The sequence below is a fragment of the Ranitomeya imitator genome, chromosome 5 (genome assembly GCF_032444005.1).
Source record: "Ranitomeya imitator isolate aRanImi1 chromosome 5, aRanImi1.pri, whole genome shotgun sequence".
Lineage (NCBI taxonomy): Eukaryota > Metazoa > Chordata > Amphibia > Anura > Dendrobatidae > Ranitomeya > Ranitomeya imitator.
Window position 1 is genome coordinate 638,970,224 of NC_091286.1, and position 16,644 is coordinate 638,986,867.

The window sequence follows — 16,644 nt, forward strand, 5'->3', positions numbered from 1 at the left end:
ATTTGAGAAAACTCCAAGGAGCACACTTCATAGTCTCAGACTGACAATTCATCCCATCACTCAGGATCAGAGAATTTTAAAATCAGGTTTTCTGAATTACCTTATAGTATCCTCCCACAGCCCCCACTGGTATTCTTATGTTGGTGGCAGTGTTGCTGTCGACAATCTCATACTGTCTAGAAAGAATCTCCGCGTCTGTTAGATTTAGAAGGTCAACACCGAACTGGATAAGACTGTTTTGGATTGTTTTTGAACCAGTGAGAAGCGGTGAAATGTTCTTCTGGACGGACCATACGATGGAGCCGCTCACGAACCTCACATCATCTACAAATGGAGTGAACACCAACAGTTTAGGAGACCCAAGAGTTGGGTATTGGGGTGGAAGCTGTGAGGAGACCCAAGAGTTGGGTATTGGGGTGGAAGCTGTGAGGAACTCCATTAAGAACATTTAAAGAGACTTAAAGGGAACCTGTCACCCCAAAAATCACGGGTAAGGTAAGCCCACCGGCATCAGGGGCTTATCTGCAGCATTCTGTAATGCCGTAGATAAGCCCCCGATGTTACCTGAAAAAGGAGAAAACTAGGAGTTAGTCATACCGGTAACGGTATTTCCAGGAGTCCATCATGACAGCACCACAGGAAGTTGCTCTTCATATCCTTGATAGGGACAGGAACACAGAAGAGGTTAAATAGCCCCTCCCCACCTCCACCCCTCAGTGATTTTACAAAGTACCACATCAGGATGGATACAACAATTTTATTGAACTTTCTCTCTACATGTTCATATCACATATTAGACAAGAGTTCAAGGGGGGGGCAAATAATGGGTGCGGTCATGATGGACTCCTGGAAATACCGTTACCGGTATGACTAACTCCTAGTTTCCAGGTCGTCCACATGACAGCACCACAGGAGAAATACCAAATAACTCCTATTAGGGCGGTATTACAGCTTGGAGGACTTTTTGATCTGAGGGATGGATGGGAACATGATAGTAAGCATGTTTGAGATCTAGCGTGCACATTACAGAGTTCTTTTTTATTAGCGGTGTAATTGATTTGAGAGATTCCATCTTGAAGCGTTTGTACGCCACCCATTTGTTTAATGGTTTTAAGTTTATTATTGTTCGGTAATCTCCGTTTGGTTTTCTTATGGAGAACAGACTGGAGTAATGCCCCTGAAAATGTTGATGGGGTACCGGTATTATGACGTTTAATTCTAAGAGTTCCTGTATGTCTGTTATCAGCCTTTGATGTACTGCTGATGACTGTCTGTGTTATGCAGAATCTCTTGGGGGGTAGATGAGTAAACTCTATCCTGTAACCCTGTGCCACTGTCTGTAGAATCCACTGATTCTGAGTTATGTTCTGCCATCCTTCTTGGAAGTATTGTAGTCTCCCTCCTATATTGTTGGCGTCATTGTTTGCTGGGTCCTGTTGATTGGTCTCGAAAGGAACCTCTTCCTCCTTTAGGGTAGCTCCACCAATCGGACTTCCTCTTGCCTCTGTAGTCCTGTCTTGGGTGGGAGCGAGTTTTTCGGAAGAATTGCGGTTTCTTTGGCTTCTCCTCAGGGAAGCCTTTCTTCTTATCAGATGCTTTTTCAAGTAGCTCGTCAAGGACTGGACCAAAGACGCGAGAACCTGAGAATGGAATCGAACACAGCTTGTTCTTGGATTGGGTATCTCCCGTCCACGATCTCAGCCATAAGGCCCTTCTTGCTGCGTTTGACAGTGCATTATTCCGGGCAGCAAAGCGTACGGATTCCGCTGAAGCATCTGCCATGAAATCAGTCGCCATCTTTAAAACTGAAAAGGATTTAAGGATTTCTTCCCTTGGAGTTCTATTTTTAATATGACTCTCCAGCTCGTCCACCCAAAGACTCATGGACCTTGCTACAGAGGTAGCCGCTATATTCGTCTTCATAATGGCGGCTGACGATTCCCAGGCTTTCTTAAGATCTTCTGACCTCTTATCCTTTGGGTCTTTTAACCCTGACGAGTCCTCAAAGGGAATAGCCGTTTTCCTTGTGACTTTGGCCACAGGAATGTCGATCTTTGGAACAGACTCCCAGACTTTAGTTTCTTCTGGGTCAAAAGGAAGACGGTATTTGAAGTCTCTCGGGACTACTAATTTTTTCCCTACGTCTTCCCACTCTTCCATTATCATCGCAGTTATGTGATTGTTGACCGGAAAAACTCTATTCCTGCGAGTTCTCAGGCCCCCAAACATCTCATCTTGAACCGATAGAGGCTCAGACGAGTCTTCTATTTTCATCGTGCTTCTTACTGCTTTTAGTAGTATATCCGTATTTTCAGATGAGAACAAGTATTTCTTCCGTTCTTCTGGAAGCACAGTAAATGTATTGTCCTCTTCATCCGAGCCTGGATCGGAATAACCTGAGACCTCTCCTTCCTCGGAACTCGCATTTATATCCCATCTAGGCCTTTTAGGCCGCGGAGACTGGGGTGGCACCATTGTAGACACTGTAGCTTGGACTTAGTCTCTAATCATGGATTTGATATTATCCAACAGCGAAGCCTGTTCGTCTTTAAGAAGTTTAGCGATGCATTTTTCGCATAATTTCTTCTTATATCCTTCTGGGAGTTTGGTGGTGCACAATGGGCATCTAATAGTCCTTTTTTAGTAGCTGACCTCTCGGGAATGTCCTTATCCTGAAAATGTAAAGGAGATCCCTGTAGCTACGGAACTAAAGTTCTGTAATGCATCCCATACCACGTACTACTCACATGGTCCGTGGCTAGCTCTAAGGATTGGACGTCTGGGCGAGTAGCACCTTCCATCTTCCTGAGTCAAATGTGCTGTCAGATGTCCGTCATTAAGTAGTTAATCTTACCCAGCTTCAAGACATCTGATTCGTCCTCCTTCCGAGCTCAGCTGCTGGCCTCCACGGTAATTTCAGGTCCCCAGCTGTACTGCGCATGCGTCATCTGGAACGCACGCCGACCAGCCTGGGACCTTTCCTGGCGCATAATCCGGATGCTGTTCCGGTCTTTGTTCTCACCCCCCCCCCCCCCAGCCTTCCCGCAGCTTCCCGGAAATGCCTTTGTGCTGCCGACCCCGGGAATCCGGCCACGCCCCCCGAAAGTAGTCACTCGACCGGAGCGCCGGAACGGAAGTCCCAGGTACAACGCCAGCACCGGCCGCACGTGGAGCCTGAGGGGAGCGCTCAGCACCGCTGCCGCAGCTGCCTCAGAGCCCCTTGTAAGGGGATGAGGCAGTCTTATGGGGAGCACACAGCTCTACCCGGTCGCGGAGGGACCTCCGTCGGTATCCTGCGACCTCCGAATCCTCGCGGCCAGAGCCCCCTCCAGGAGGATGGGACCGCACACGGGAGCTCCTGCTCGACTGAAACCTGATTTCCCATCAGGTAAAATCTTGATCTTCCTGGAGATCTCTCTCCTGCGTCCGTCCCTGATAGGGACAGGAAAAACACTGAGGGGTGGAGGTGGGGAGGGGCTATTTAACCACTTCTGTGTTCCTGTCCCTATCAAGGATATGAAGAGCAACCTCCTGTGGTGCTGTCATGTGGACGACCTGGAAAGCATTAAGCTACTTACTGGTAGCGGCATTTTTCGGAGGCCCATGACAGCACACGAGAGAGGGGATCCGCCCTTAAGGAACAGGAAACCTACAGATACAAAAGGGCGGCACCTCTCCCCATGCATCAGTTGTATTTCAGAGCCTGAGAGGACTGCCGCGGTTAGTGGTACACAAATATACATTATATACATTTGAAACAAAATAACCCATTATTGTAATAAGACACCATACGTGAGATTTACATATTACGCTATATACATATCAGGAAGTGCTACCCCCACGTGAATAGGGAGGGAACTAAGGGTGCTGTCATTGGCCTCCGAAAAATGCCGCTAACAGTAAGTAGCTTAATGCTTTATTCGGACTCCCATGACAGCACACGAGAGATTTACAGAGATGTAAGCTACCTTAGGGAGGGACTATAGATTGTAGCACCCTTAACCCAAAGGAAAGATCAGAGGAGGATCCCAAATCCAACCGATAGTGTTTAAAGAAAGTGGAAGGGGATGACCATGTGGCCGCCTTACATATCTGCTCCACTGACACTCCAGATCTTTCTGCCCAGGATGACGCCATGGCCCGGGTGGAATGTGCCTTTAGGTTCTGCGGAGCTGGCCCCCCACCTGCTGTATAAGCTAGAGAGATAGTTTCCCTAATCCATTTAGCCAGTAAATATTTCGATACTCTAAACCCTTTCCTTGGACCTTGGAAGGAAAGAAGCAGTGCCCCATCTTTCTTCCAATTATCAGTAGCTGAAATATACTGAAGAAGAGATCTCCTGACGTCTAGCGTATGAAGCTCCTGCTCTTTAGGATTAGAGGGATTAGGAATAAAGGACGGCAAAACTATCTCCTGTGATCTATGGAACCGTGTCGCCACCTTTGGCAGATATGCTGGGTCTGGTCTAAGGACTACTCTGTCTGACAAGATTTCAGTGTATGGAGGAGCTCTGGAAAGTGCCTGTATATCCCCTATCCTGCGAGCTGAGGTTATGGCGATCAGGAAGGCTGTCTTAAGTGTCAACATTTTGATCGAGGCCTCCTGCAGAGGTTCAAAGGGGGGGTTTAGTTAGAGAGGACAGAACTAAATTTAAATCCCATGGAACTGTTCTGTCTTTATGCAGTGGTGTAGATCTACTAACTGCCTTCATAAACCTCGCTATCCAGTAGTTATTCGCTATATTACAGGAAAATAGGGCACCTAAAGCGGAGACCTGTACCCTAAGGGTACTAGGAGAGAGTTTTAACTCGAACCCCTTCTGTAGGAACTCTAGGATTTGTTGTACTGGCACCCCGTCTTGGACATTAAACTTTGAACAAGACAAGAACTTTCTCCAAGTCCTAGAGTAGATTCTCGTAGTTATTTGCTTTCTACTCTTTAGGAGCGTCTCCACCAAGTTTGGAGAGAAGCCTTTCCCCACTAATAGTGACCGTTCAAACTCCATGCCGTCAAATGGAGCCCCGCCACTTGTGGATGGGAGATCGGTCCCTGAGAAAGCAAGTCCGGGATCTCTGGCAGTACCCAGGGGACCGCTACAGACATTGTCTTGAGCCAGGCAAACCAGGTTCTTCTGGGCCAAAAGGGGGCGATAAGGATGACTTTCGCTCGATCCTCCCTGATTTTCCTCACCACTAGAGGTATCAGGTTCAGTGGTGGGAAAGCATAGGCCAGTGGAAAATCCCATTTTATGAGAAACGCGTCTACCGCCAGGGGATTCTCCCTGGGATTTAGGGAGCAAAAAAGTTTTACTTTTCTGTTGTTTCTGGTGGCGAATAGATCCACCACTGGTTGACCCCATCTGCGGACGACGAGATTGAAAATGTCCTTGTTGAGAGACCACTCTCCCTGTTTTAACACATTTCGGCTGAGGAAATCTGCTGCCACATTTTCTTTTCCCTTGATGTGAAGAGCTGTCAAAGATAGAAAATTGAGCTCTGCCACCTGGAACAACCGATCCGTGATCTGCATTAAAGTTTCGGAACGAGTTCCCCCTTGCCGGTTTATGTAAGCGACCGCCACTCTGTTGTCCGACAGAATTCTGACGTGCTGGCCCTGCAGATATACGAGGAATTTTTTAACAGCCAGTTCAACCGCCAACAACTCTCTTTGATTTGATGAAAATGTTGTGAAGGGTTCCCACTGTCCCTGGACCACCATGTCCCCCATATAGGCTCCCCACCCTGAAGAGCTGGCATCCGTGGTTATCACGTGGGTGACATCTACCATCCAGGGAACCCCTGCTGATAAATTTTGTTTATCTAGCCACCATCTAAGGGAATTCAATGTTATCGGCCTCAATGTCAATTTCCTATTCAATGCGCCTCCTAAGGCTCTGTCATGGAACAGGACTTTTTGTAGGGACCTGGTGTGGAACTGAGCCCACTTAACTGCTGGGATGCAAGATGTGAGTGACCCAAGTAGAGACATTGCTTGTCTAAGTGTCATGGAAGGTGTATTGATTGCTCTTAATACAAAACTCTGAATTTGGTCCATTTTCTCCATAGGGAGGAGACACTGCTGTGTCACTGAATTCAACATTAACCCCAGGAATTTTTGAACATTTAGGGGCTGTAATTTTGATTTTTCAAAGTTTATGATCCAACCCAACCGTTCTAGTTTGGTTTTAGCAATCTCCCATTGTGACAGACAATGATCTACCGAGTTACCTACAATGAGGAAATCGTCTAAGTAGGGGACTATAAGGATATTTGACTCTCTAAAAATGCGCCATGACTTCCGCAATTATTTTAGTAAACACCCTAGGTGCCGAGGTGATCCCAAAGGGGAGTGCTCTGAATTGAAAATGTTGAATCCTACCCCCCATTAGTATCGCTACAATCAGGTACCGTTGGAAATCAGCATGAATGGGTACATGCTAGTAGGCATCTTTCAAATCCACTACTACCATGAAACAGTTGTTGAAAAGCATCTTTATTGCCGAATTGATGGACTCCATTTTGAAAGTGTGTTTCACCAAAAACTTATTGAGACCCTTAAGATTTATAATGGTCCTGTAAGATTTATCAGGCTTCTGGATTAGGAACAGGGGAGAGTAAAACCCTTTCCCTGCCTGAGAATACGGCACTTCTACCAAAACATTTTTGGAACAAAGTCCTCACTTCCTCTTCTAGGGCGAATTGTTCAATGGGAGATGAGCGCCAGGGTGTTAAACTAAATTTGTCCTGTGGAATATGAACAAATTCCAGCTTGAGACCATGGGAAACAGTGTCTTTTATCCAAACGCTGTTTGTGATTTTCGACCACTCTGCCGAGAAACGCAATAGTCTCCCTCCCACTGGAATTGCCAGTCATTGGTCTTGTTTTTTATTTTCCGTCTGGTTACGGCGAAACATGAGACCTGTACCTCGCTTTCGCCTATCCTCCCCCATCTGGGACGATCTCTCCCTGGTGAAAAGGCTCGCTTTCGTCCCCGGTTGAACCTTCTTTTGTTGAAGGGACGACGGTATGGATTGAACAGGTTGGGAAACTTTTTCTTATCATCTCCTGCTTTCTCCAGGAGTTCATCCAGGGTAGGCCCAAATAAATACTCGCCTTTACAAGGGATAGCGCAGAGCTTCGCTTTTGCCTGCATATACCCCGGCCAGCATTTCAGCCATAGGGCTCTCCTTGCAGCATTAGAAAGTCCTGCTGCTCTAGCTGCCAACTTTACGGAGTCAATTGAGGCGTCTGAAAAAAGCCGCCCCCTCCTGGATTACAGGTAATGCTGAGAGAATGGAATCTCTAGAGGCCCCTTGTTTTAATTGGGTCTCCAACTGGTCCAGCCAGACCATCATTGACCTTGCCGTGCAGGTTGAAGCTACCGCAGGTCTTAAGGAGCCAGCTGCCATCTCCCAGGTTCCCTTCAGGAAGGTATCCACTTTCCTATCCAGGGGGTCTTTAAGTGTTCCCATATCTTCAAATGGGAGAGAAGATCGTTTAGCTACCTTGGCAATTGCTGCATCCAGCTTTGGTGCTTTCTCCCAGTTACCTACTGCTGGGTCATCAAAAGGGTATCGACGTTTTTGCGCAGGTGGTAAGGAGCCTTTTCTCTCCGGTTTTCTCCACTCCCTATTAATAAGATCTTGTATTTTCTCATTTAAAGGAAACACTCTGCGCCTCTTTTGCTCCAATCCACTGAACATCATTTGTTCTTTGGATAGTTGAGGCTTGGGTTCCGATATTCCCATTGTGCCTCTGACCGCCTTTACCAATTTGTCTATCCTTTCTAGGGGTAGGCAAAACCGAGCAGCGTCTTCTTCCGAAGAGGAGGATGATGCTGCTGAATCGTCTGATTCTTCGGACTTGTCCTTTTCCATAGACGAATCAGATTCAGTTCTCTGCCTAGAACCTCCTGACTGTGAAAGGTTTTTAAAGGACTCTTTAACCTCCATTCTAATCATCTCCTTGAGACTGGCCGTAATAGAGGAGGATTCTTCGGCTACCTACGGGGATAAGTAAGGTAGACTAGAGTGTAAGATCTACATGCTATACCCCCTCCCCTCCTTCCAGAACCTCACCGTCTGCTGGATACAGGGGTCACAGTTTTTTAGGGTGTGAGTCAGGCAAGGGAACCCCGCAGATGGCACATTCCCTATGCTTCGCCTTACTGACGTTTTTCCTTCCCTACATAAAAACACATGAGGGGAGACTAGTCACTAAGTGAACTTTCTCGAAGATCACTTACCAGTGGCTGCTCACACCCAGAAATACCGAAGCATGAGGGGGATCCTTTTTGGCTGACCCTCCAGACCCCTGTCTGGAGGAGCTTCTGCGGCCCGAACCATCGCTCCTCTTTTCATGTTCCTGCTCCTTGGGTTTCTGGGATGCTTGTTCCAGCAGCACAACCTGCTGATCCTGATCTGAATCCATTTTCAGTAAATTGGAGCCAGAACCCGGGAACATGCTGCTGGAGCCGCCTTATAAAGCCCCTCCTTCGGTCAGCGCATCCTGCCCAGCTTGCTTGTTTAATTTTCCCGCCCTCCCGCAGCTGTGGGGAATCGTTACTCCGGAGGGATTGCGGCATGATCTCCGGTGGGCGCCGCCATCTTGGAGCCCCCGCGCATGCGCAGGAGCTCACCGATCCGGAAGACGTCGCCGGCTCCGCCCCCCGACGTCACCACAGCTTTCAGCGCTTCCTGTCAGCGCTGCAGCCCCCGTGTGGAACGCCGAGGCCGGCCAGCTACGATCCGATCGGCGCCCCCTAGATGCCGCCGCGCCCCCCCGTCCAGAGAGACCCACAGCCCACGGGAAGGGCGACTTACCAGACGCTGGCCCCGGAGACCGGACACCCCCTGGCGACCGCTCCTCGCTGCCTAGTCACCGCCGTGCCGCCCTGCCAGGGCCACCGTGACTACATCAGGTACCCGCACCGGCCGAAGTGGGAGACCCCCTCGCCACCAGAATCGGTCCGGCCGGCCTGGACTTCTGTAGATTCTATAGGCATCCAGTCCCTTCAGGAACAGGAAACCAACTGATGCATGGGGAGAGGTGCCGCCCTTTTGTATCTGTAGGTTTCCTGTTCCTTAAGGGCGGATCCCCTCTCTCGTGTGCTGTCATGGGAGTCCGAATAAAAGACGTTATATTATACTCACCCAGGGGCGGTCCCGCTGCTGGTCAGGTCGGATGGGCGTCTCTGGTCCGCTGCGGCGCCTCCCATCTTCATTACAAGACGTCCTCTTCTGATCTTCAGCCACGGCTCCGGCGCAGGCATACTTTGCTCTGCCCTGTTGAGGGCAGAGGATAGTACTGCAGTGCGCAGGCGCTGGAAAGGTCAGAGGCCCGGCGCCTGCGCACTGCAGTACTTTGTCTGCCCTCAACAGGGCAGAGCAAAGTACGCCTGTGCCGGAGCCGTGGCTGAAGATCAGAAGAGGACGTCTTGTAATGAAGATGGGAGGCGCCGCAGTGGACCGGAGACGCCCGTTTTACCTGACCAGCAGTGGGACCGCCCCTGGGTGAGTATAATATAACGTCTTTTTCTCCGTTTTCAGGTAACATCGGGGGCTTATCTACAGCATTACAGAATGCTGCAGATAAGCCCCTGATGCCGGTGGGCTTACCTCACCCGCGAATTTTGGGGTGACAGGTTCCCTTTAATATCATACCATGACCTAGTAGATACAGTTTGAGACTCACCCACTGGGCAGGCAACGGCATTATCAACCAAGTAAATGAACCAGCGCTGTTTGTAGAAAAGGGTAGCCCTTACAGTTGAGAAAGTCACACCGTTAATCTAAAAATTGCAAGAGACATTTTTACTTTGAGTATAAAACTAAAGGCCTGGAACATTAGGGTTGAAAATACCCCAGAGTGGTTTTTATTTTATTTTATATAGTTACCCTTTGAGGCACAGCTTGACTAGCGTTGTAGGGTGCCCTCAACAAGACCCTGGATTCAGTTGTGTTAATCCCATAACCAATGTCCTGTGCGGCATCGATCAGCATTGTGGATTTTAGAGTTGAAGACAAATGGAAAACCACTTGCCACACCGACATCAGACCGCCGACTGCCTGAAGGACAAGAGTGATAATCAAAGGAACAGTAGTTTAGTGGACTGGTACTTTTCAAACCCAATCTTGCTTGTGACAAGACATATTTCCATCATTTAAAAGATAGATTGGAATACCGACATTTTTTGGTGATTGAAGGGAGACCATGTGATCTGCATTGCAAAAGTGGTTAGCATCATCCTCTAGCAGCAGAGACTAACTATTCTTGCTCTGATGATGTTGTGCATACAGGGAAAGTAGAAATGAACCTTCAGTTCAGGCAAGCCATTGGCTAGTGGAAGATTACATGGACAGTAGGTTCTAGGCTAGCACCTATAGTGTTGTCAGAAGGCTAGTCAAAATTTGAGAACCAGGACAGTTCTTGACATTACACTGATACAGTAAAGAGCAGTTAACACTTGCTGCCACTCAGCTGCAGTCACATGCTGACTGCAAGGAATAATAGGTAGAATAGGTTAAGAGTTCTGCTACATGACAGATGTGGGAAAAGTGGCTATCCATAAAAGCATTGTGGCAGATAATTAGGTTTTGTACACAAACTGTTAAATAATGAGTATATACCCTTTAAAGTTTATTAAATTCAATATATTTAATATCAGTAATTAGAAACGAATATACTGGACATGACGAGAAATGTGGTATAACAGAACATCATAACCAACGTCTGTCAAATCTAGAAAAGGAACGATGGACAGGTGAGGGATATTGTTTATTTGTTTTATCATTACAGGAGACAAGGGATTCTAAAGAATGGGCATTGTACTTGCCCGTTTTTAGCTAAAATAAAAAGTTTGTGTTTTGTTTCAAACAGACTTTATACTTGCTGTGTTTCTCATATAACTATAGGATTAGTAATGGATTGGTGTCTTATAGACATCTCTCCATTATTAGTTTGGGCTTGATGTCACCCGACAATAGGTGACATCGACCCCACTTGCCAGCATTAAAGGGAAGGTGGGAAGAGCCAGGCAAAGTGCCTGAATTAGTGCATTTAGATATGCCTTTTCTGGGCGGGGTGGGAGAAATATTCATATAAAAAAATGCCCCATGCCATTTAAAAAAAAAAAAATTAAGAAAATATGGAGTGGGGGACCCCTCTATTCTTCATAACAACCTTGTTGAAGCTGACAGCTAAGTGTTGCAGCCCCCTAGCTGTGAATTTTGCCAGGCTAACTACAGGGGAACCCAATTTTTTTTTTTTTTTTTATTTATGGTGCCAGCTGATGAATAATCCCAGCCGCTCCTGCTTTTGCTTTTATTAGCAGCAGGCATAGGGAGATTGGAGCAGAGTCCCAGTAGCTGACACCAGAGGTAAACTTTATACCTCTGATCACAGGTTTGATCTCATGCTGTCATTTTACTGCTGATCAGAAGCAGTGTTTGCAGCGCTGTCATGCACATGAACCAAACAGTAACACTTCCTCTTGAAGTCCATGTTTGGGTCCTTGCCAGAACAGTAGATGTTCTGTATGATGCCGAACTTTACTGTTTGGGTTTGCCCATCTAGTAGGGTGTTGTAATGCATGTCATATCGGCAGCAGATATTGGACACTGGCTAGGGATGACAACCACACAAACTACTTCTATTCTGTACTTACCTGGGGGAATGCAGTTGACCAGTCCTCTGGCTCATTTCTGAAGACTCCCTCAGAAATGACTGGAATTTTCCTTCTTACCGACACCTGCAAGAACAAGTTTAAAAGTTATCTGGTCCCAAAACCACCAGCATGTTATTAATTCAAGATACAATGCTACAAAAAAAAAAAAAAAAAAAAAAGCTATTCCCCACTGCTGTCACATCAAGGGCTACCAGAAGTTTATAGGCCAATGACTAGACCGCTGACCACGACAATAGTGGTCCAGATTCCACATGACCTTACTGCAAAATAGAGCCATAAAGTAAACAGCTCACCTCCATGTAGTTCATCTCACAAATAATTTCACGCGGGTTCCACACGTACGGGCAGCTGACTACCTTCATGTAGCTCATAGCATTCACCATATCATGCCTGGATGCGATCTCAATCTTCACAGATATCGTGTAGTAGGTGTCATTCTGTAGGGCAAGTTAATCATCAATCCAGCTTAAGAAACTTACGGTAAGTAGACCTGTGCCTGGAGGAAAGGCTTGCATCTTACCACAATCTGCACATAACAGCTGTAGAAAGATGTCCGGAAAGTGATGTTCCCCCAGTCGTCATAGGATGTGGTGTACCCACACTTTGTGGCCACGGCATCAGTGATCTCATGGGTCATGCCATCTGGGTCTGCAACACCACTTGTAAGGTTTAGTTCATGAAAGTAGTTCTAGGCAGCATAGCTATTCATTTCACTTGCACAGCACTAATTTTATACAGTGTCCCAATTGGGGCTCAAACCATTCACCCCTTCTCTCCCATCAGTATGCCTTTAGAGAGGGATGAAACCCATGCAAACTCCTTGCAGATGTCATCTTGATTAAAATTGAACCCAGGACCCCAGTGCCACCATGAATGTTTTGGCTCTCAATTTACCGCAAGTCCCTTCTTACTGCTCACCAAGAAGGGAGTCAAATAATGCACCATCACCTTTATTGCATATACAACAGCCAGTTATGTTTTCTGCAGAGTACAGGGAAGGTTGGGCAAACCAATGGGAGTGGTCCAAGACCGGAAAAATGCAAGAGATGGATGCACCAACTAGGAATGGTCCATCCTTTGTGCATAATATGAGAAGACAAGGTAGTCTCAGTGGTTGAATATACCTTGATCTGAAAGCAACACAGGATCTTGTCTTACAACATTGTAATTCGTTTGGGTTACACTAGAGATTGTGAGACAAGTTACTTTTGGATTTTTAAATCAGATCCATTACCTTCTCTGCCAGTGGAGAAGTGGTGCACATTCTGGTATGTTTTATTAGTTCTATTGTATTTTTTTTTGTTATACAACTTACCAAGTGTGGTCTAATCTACGCAAAGGTTATTGTGGAGAAGGGAGGGGGTGAGCTGTGATAACACAAGATGCACAATTTGTGGTATCTACTGTATATGGAGGCATTATCAGTCATTGTACAGAAGGAGGAGGTGAGCTGTGACATCACCAATTGTGAATGGTGGATCCTGTGTTATCATCTACTATATATAGAGGTGCCATCAGTCATTGTACAGGAGGAGGAGGTGAGCTGTGACAACCTATTGGGAATAGTGGATCCTGTGTCATCTACTCTACAGAGGTTTTCACCTGCCTTTATAAGTAATGGAAGCCCTCCCTTTACATTTTTGCATTTTTTTCTTATGTCATGTTTAATTTGTGGGAAAATTGCCTGGTTTTCTGGGTGGACTAGATGTCTTGGTCATATTTCAATTCAGTTGATGGTCTTATTATATGAATTGATTAATTTATTAACAGTAACCCAAAATAAAATGCCATTATATTCCATAACTAGAGTTGTTGTGTGTTTATTTTATTTGAGTGGGTCTTGTGTTACCATGAAAAGACTTGAGGGTTCTGATCAGAATAGGAGGTATGAATAATGTGAAAGCTGCAAGATTTCTGCATTTTATGTAACCCAACTTCATTTTAATTTTCTGTAGACATGAAAAATAAAATTTAACAAAACCAACTAAATAATTTTCTGGTGAACTTTTAATGGATTTATTCACTTGGACAACAGCTTACCAATTGCTGAAAATCTGACATATTTCTTGAAAACATTTCGTGCAGGTAAATCGAGCTGTACCAGGGACCGCCGGCAGCTGGAGATGATGAAATCTAAAGAAATGCATCTGTTTAGTGGTAAAGTCATCTCCTAGGCCCTGGCAATGGTAGTGGAGGACGATACCTGAGCTTGTGCCTTGTGTGCAGACTTCAGTGGCCAAAATAAATGTTAGGAACGCTAACCTGTAATAGCCAAAAACAGAGGAAGATGTAACTTCCGCCATAGAGCACTAGTTCCCAACCTAATGCCTTAGGCTGGAGTCACACTACCGGCCAAGTGCCAGGCGATAAAACATCGCATAGCACTCAGCCCAGTGTTATTTTATGGGGCAGCTCAGATCTGCGATTTTTTTCTCATGCCGATTTGCAGCAAGACTAGGTCACTCGCACCCATACAAGTCTATAAGTCTATGGGTGTGAGTGAAACATCAGGAGCCGAGAGTCATTAGCACATCACACCCGATGCCCTCTCATGGGTTGTGATATGCTAGTGTGACTCTGGCCTTAGGCTGAGAAACCTTGGGCATGTTATGGTGGGTGCCGTTGAGACTGCCGTTTGGAAACTAGAGCCTAAAGGGGCTCATCATAGACACATGGAAGGCTTCTGAAGAGTCAAGACAACCAACACCCAGGATGCCACCAAAACTTGTTAGTAGATAATGTCACAAGAGTAGCACCTCTGCACTAGCATCCTGCAGCATCTCAGACCTCCCAGTGGTACCTCACCTGATTTATTTGATCATGACTAGTGATCAGCAAAGCCCTGGTCTCCTGTGAAAAAACAAACCAAAAAACAACTGTATCCCTAACCTGTCCAACATGCTGTCTCATGCTGTAATTCATATTTGCAAAAATTTGTTTTCACGCACCCTCCGATCCTCACAAGACCTCCTTCTCTACTCCCCTCTTATCTCCTCTTCCCACAATCGCATACAAGATTTCTCTCGTGCATCACCCCTACTCTGGAACTCTACCACAACATATCAGACTTTCGCCTACCATTGAAACCTTCAAAAAGAACCCGAAGACCCACCTCTTCCAACAAGCCTACAACCTGCAGTAACCACCGATCGACCAAACCACTGCACAACCAGCTCTACCCTCACCTACTGTATCCTCACCCATCCCTTGTAGATTGTGAGCCTTCGCGGGCAGAGTCCTCTCTCCTCCTGTACCAGTTGTGACTTGTATTGTTCAAGATTATTGTACCTGTTTTTATTATGTATACCCCTCACATGTAAAGCGCCATGGAATAAATGGTTCAATAATAAATAATAAAATGGTGCATGGATGAGACTGTCCAGGCTGAAAGCCATAGGAGAATGAGCTGCTGCAAGTGCAGCATCTGTGAAGTCTGTGAAGTCATTGAGGTTACCACAGGTCACCAGCTGCATTCCCAACTCACTTCAGTGTGAGCCAAGCTGATGAACTGCACCGCAGTAACCTCAGTGAAATCACCATTAGCACCGTAAGAAAATCTCACTGTGCTGAGCTCAGTGAAATTTCTTACGGTGCTAGCAGTGATCTCACCACAGTTCATCAGGTCAGCTCACGTTGAATCAAGCTGGGAATGCAGCCTCAGTGACCTGCGGTAACCTAGATGACATCACTAATTGCAGCAGTTCATTCTACTGTGGTTTACAGCCCCGATGATCACATCTTGGCACGGGCTAGGTTGAAAACAGATTATCACCGACATGGATTATGGCATGGGACAGTGTTTTTTTTTTAATAAGAGACCAGGGCTTCAATAGAATTGGCATTAGGCAAGTGTACCTTATTTTTAAATAAATTTATTAAACCATTTTGACTTCAAATAAAAAAGGACTTTATTCTGGGTCTTTATTTCTGGGTGTCTTATTCTGGCTGACTTCAGATGATTCATTACTAACTGCTGGCTTGATCTCACCTTTTGTATTTTCAGGTGACATCGACCCCACTTTCCACAGCCACGTGGAAAAAAACAGGCAAAACACCAGAATTGGTGCAACTAATAGATGCATTTTTCTGGGGCGGCTTCAAGCTGCTTTTATGCTTATTCAATTAAAAACCAGAGTGGGACCCTTCTATTATTGATAACCAGTCATGGTAAAGCTGACAGCTGAGGATTGCAGGTCACAGCCGTCCGTTTTGCCATGCTGGTTATCAAGATTAGAACAGACCACACACACTACTTTTTTTAAAATGTTATAGCGCTGGCTAATTAATACTCCCATTAACTGCACCTGATGGGAGTAGTACCCTCAGCTGACCCCTCTGACCAGAAATAAACTAAAGGTACCATCACACATAATGATATCGTTAACGATATTGTTGCTTTTTGTGACGTAGCAACTATATCGTTAACGAAATCGTTATGCGTGACAGCGACCAACGATCAGGCCCCTGCTGGGAGATTGTTGGTCGCTGGGGAATGATCAGGACTTTATTTCGTCGCTGGATCACCCGTTGACATCGCTGAATCGGCGTGTGTGACGCCGATTCAGCGATGTCTTCACTGGTAACCAGGGTAAACACTGGGTTACTAAGCGCAGGGCCACGCTTAGTAACCCGATATTTACCCTGGTTACCATCGTAAAAAAAAAAAAAAAAAAAACACTACATACTTACATTCCTGTCACGTCCTTCAGCGTCAGTTTCCCTGCATCCCCCAGTGTCAGCGCCGGCCGTAAAGCAGAGCACAGCGGTGACGTCACCGCTCTGCTTTCTGGCCAGCGCTTACAGTGCAGGGAAGCTGACGCATGGGGAAGCAACAGGAAAGTAAGTATGTAGTGTTTTTTTTACTTTTACAATGGTAACCAGGGTAAACATCGGGTTACTAAGCGCGGCCCTGCGCTTAGTAACCCGATGTTTACCCTGGTTACCCGGGGACTTCGGGA

The 16,644-nt window shown here is 46.3% G+C and overlaps 1 protein-coding gene across 1 annotated transcript in view; it reads right to left on the minus strand.

Annotated features, from left to right (window-relative positions):
• Window positions 1–13,853, minus strand: part of LOC138637890 (zona pellucida sperm-binding protein 2-like) — a 32,746-nt gene extending 18,893 nt beyond the window's left edge. The window contains exons 1-7 of the mRNA XM_069726822.1: window positions 13,727–13,853; window positions 12,210–12,334; window positions 11,980–12,123; window positions 11,666–11,749; window positions 9,897–10,067; window positions 9,694–9,790; window positions 101–324 (exon numbers count right to left, since the gene is read on the minus strand). Coding sequence (XP_069582923.1) covers window positions 101–324; window positions 9,694–9,790; window positions 9,897–10,067; window positions 11,666–11,749; window positions 11,980–12,123; window positions 12,210–12,334; window positions 13,727–13,853 — 972 coding nt within the window. The remainder of the gene's footprint in view (window positions 1–100; window positions 325–9,693; window positions 9,791–9,896; window positions 10,068–11,665; window positions 11,750–11,979; window positions 12,124–12,209; window positions 12,335–13,726) is intronic.
• Between the last annotated feature and the right edge of the window lie 2,791 nt (window positions 13,854–16,644).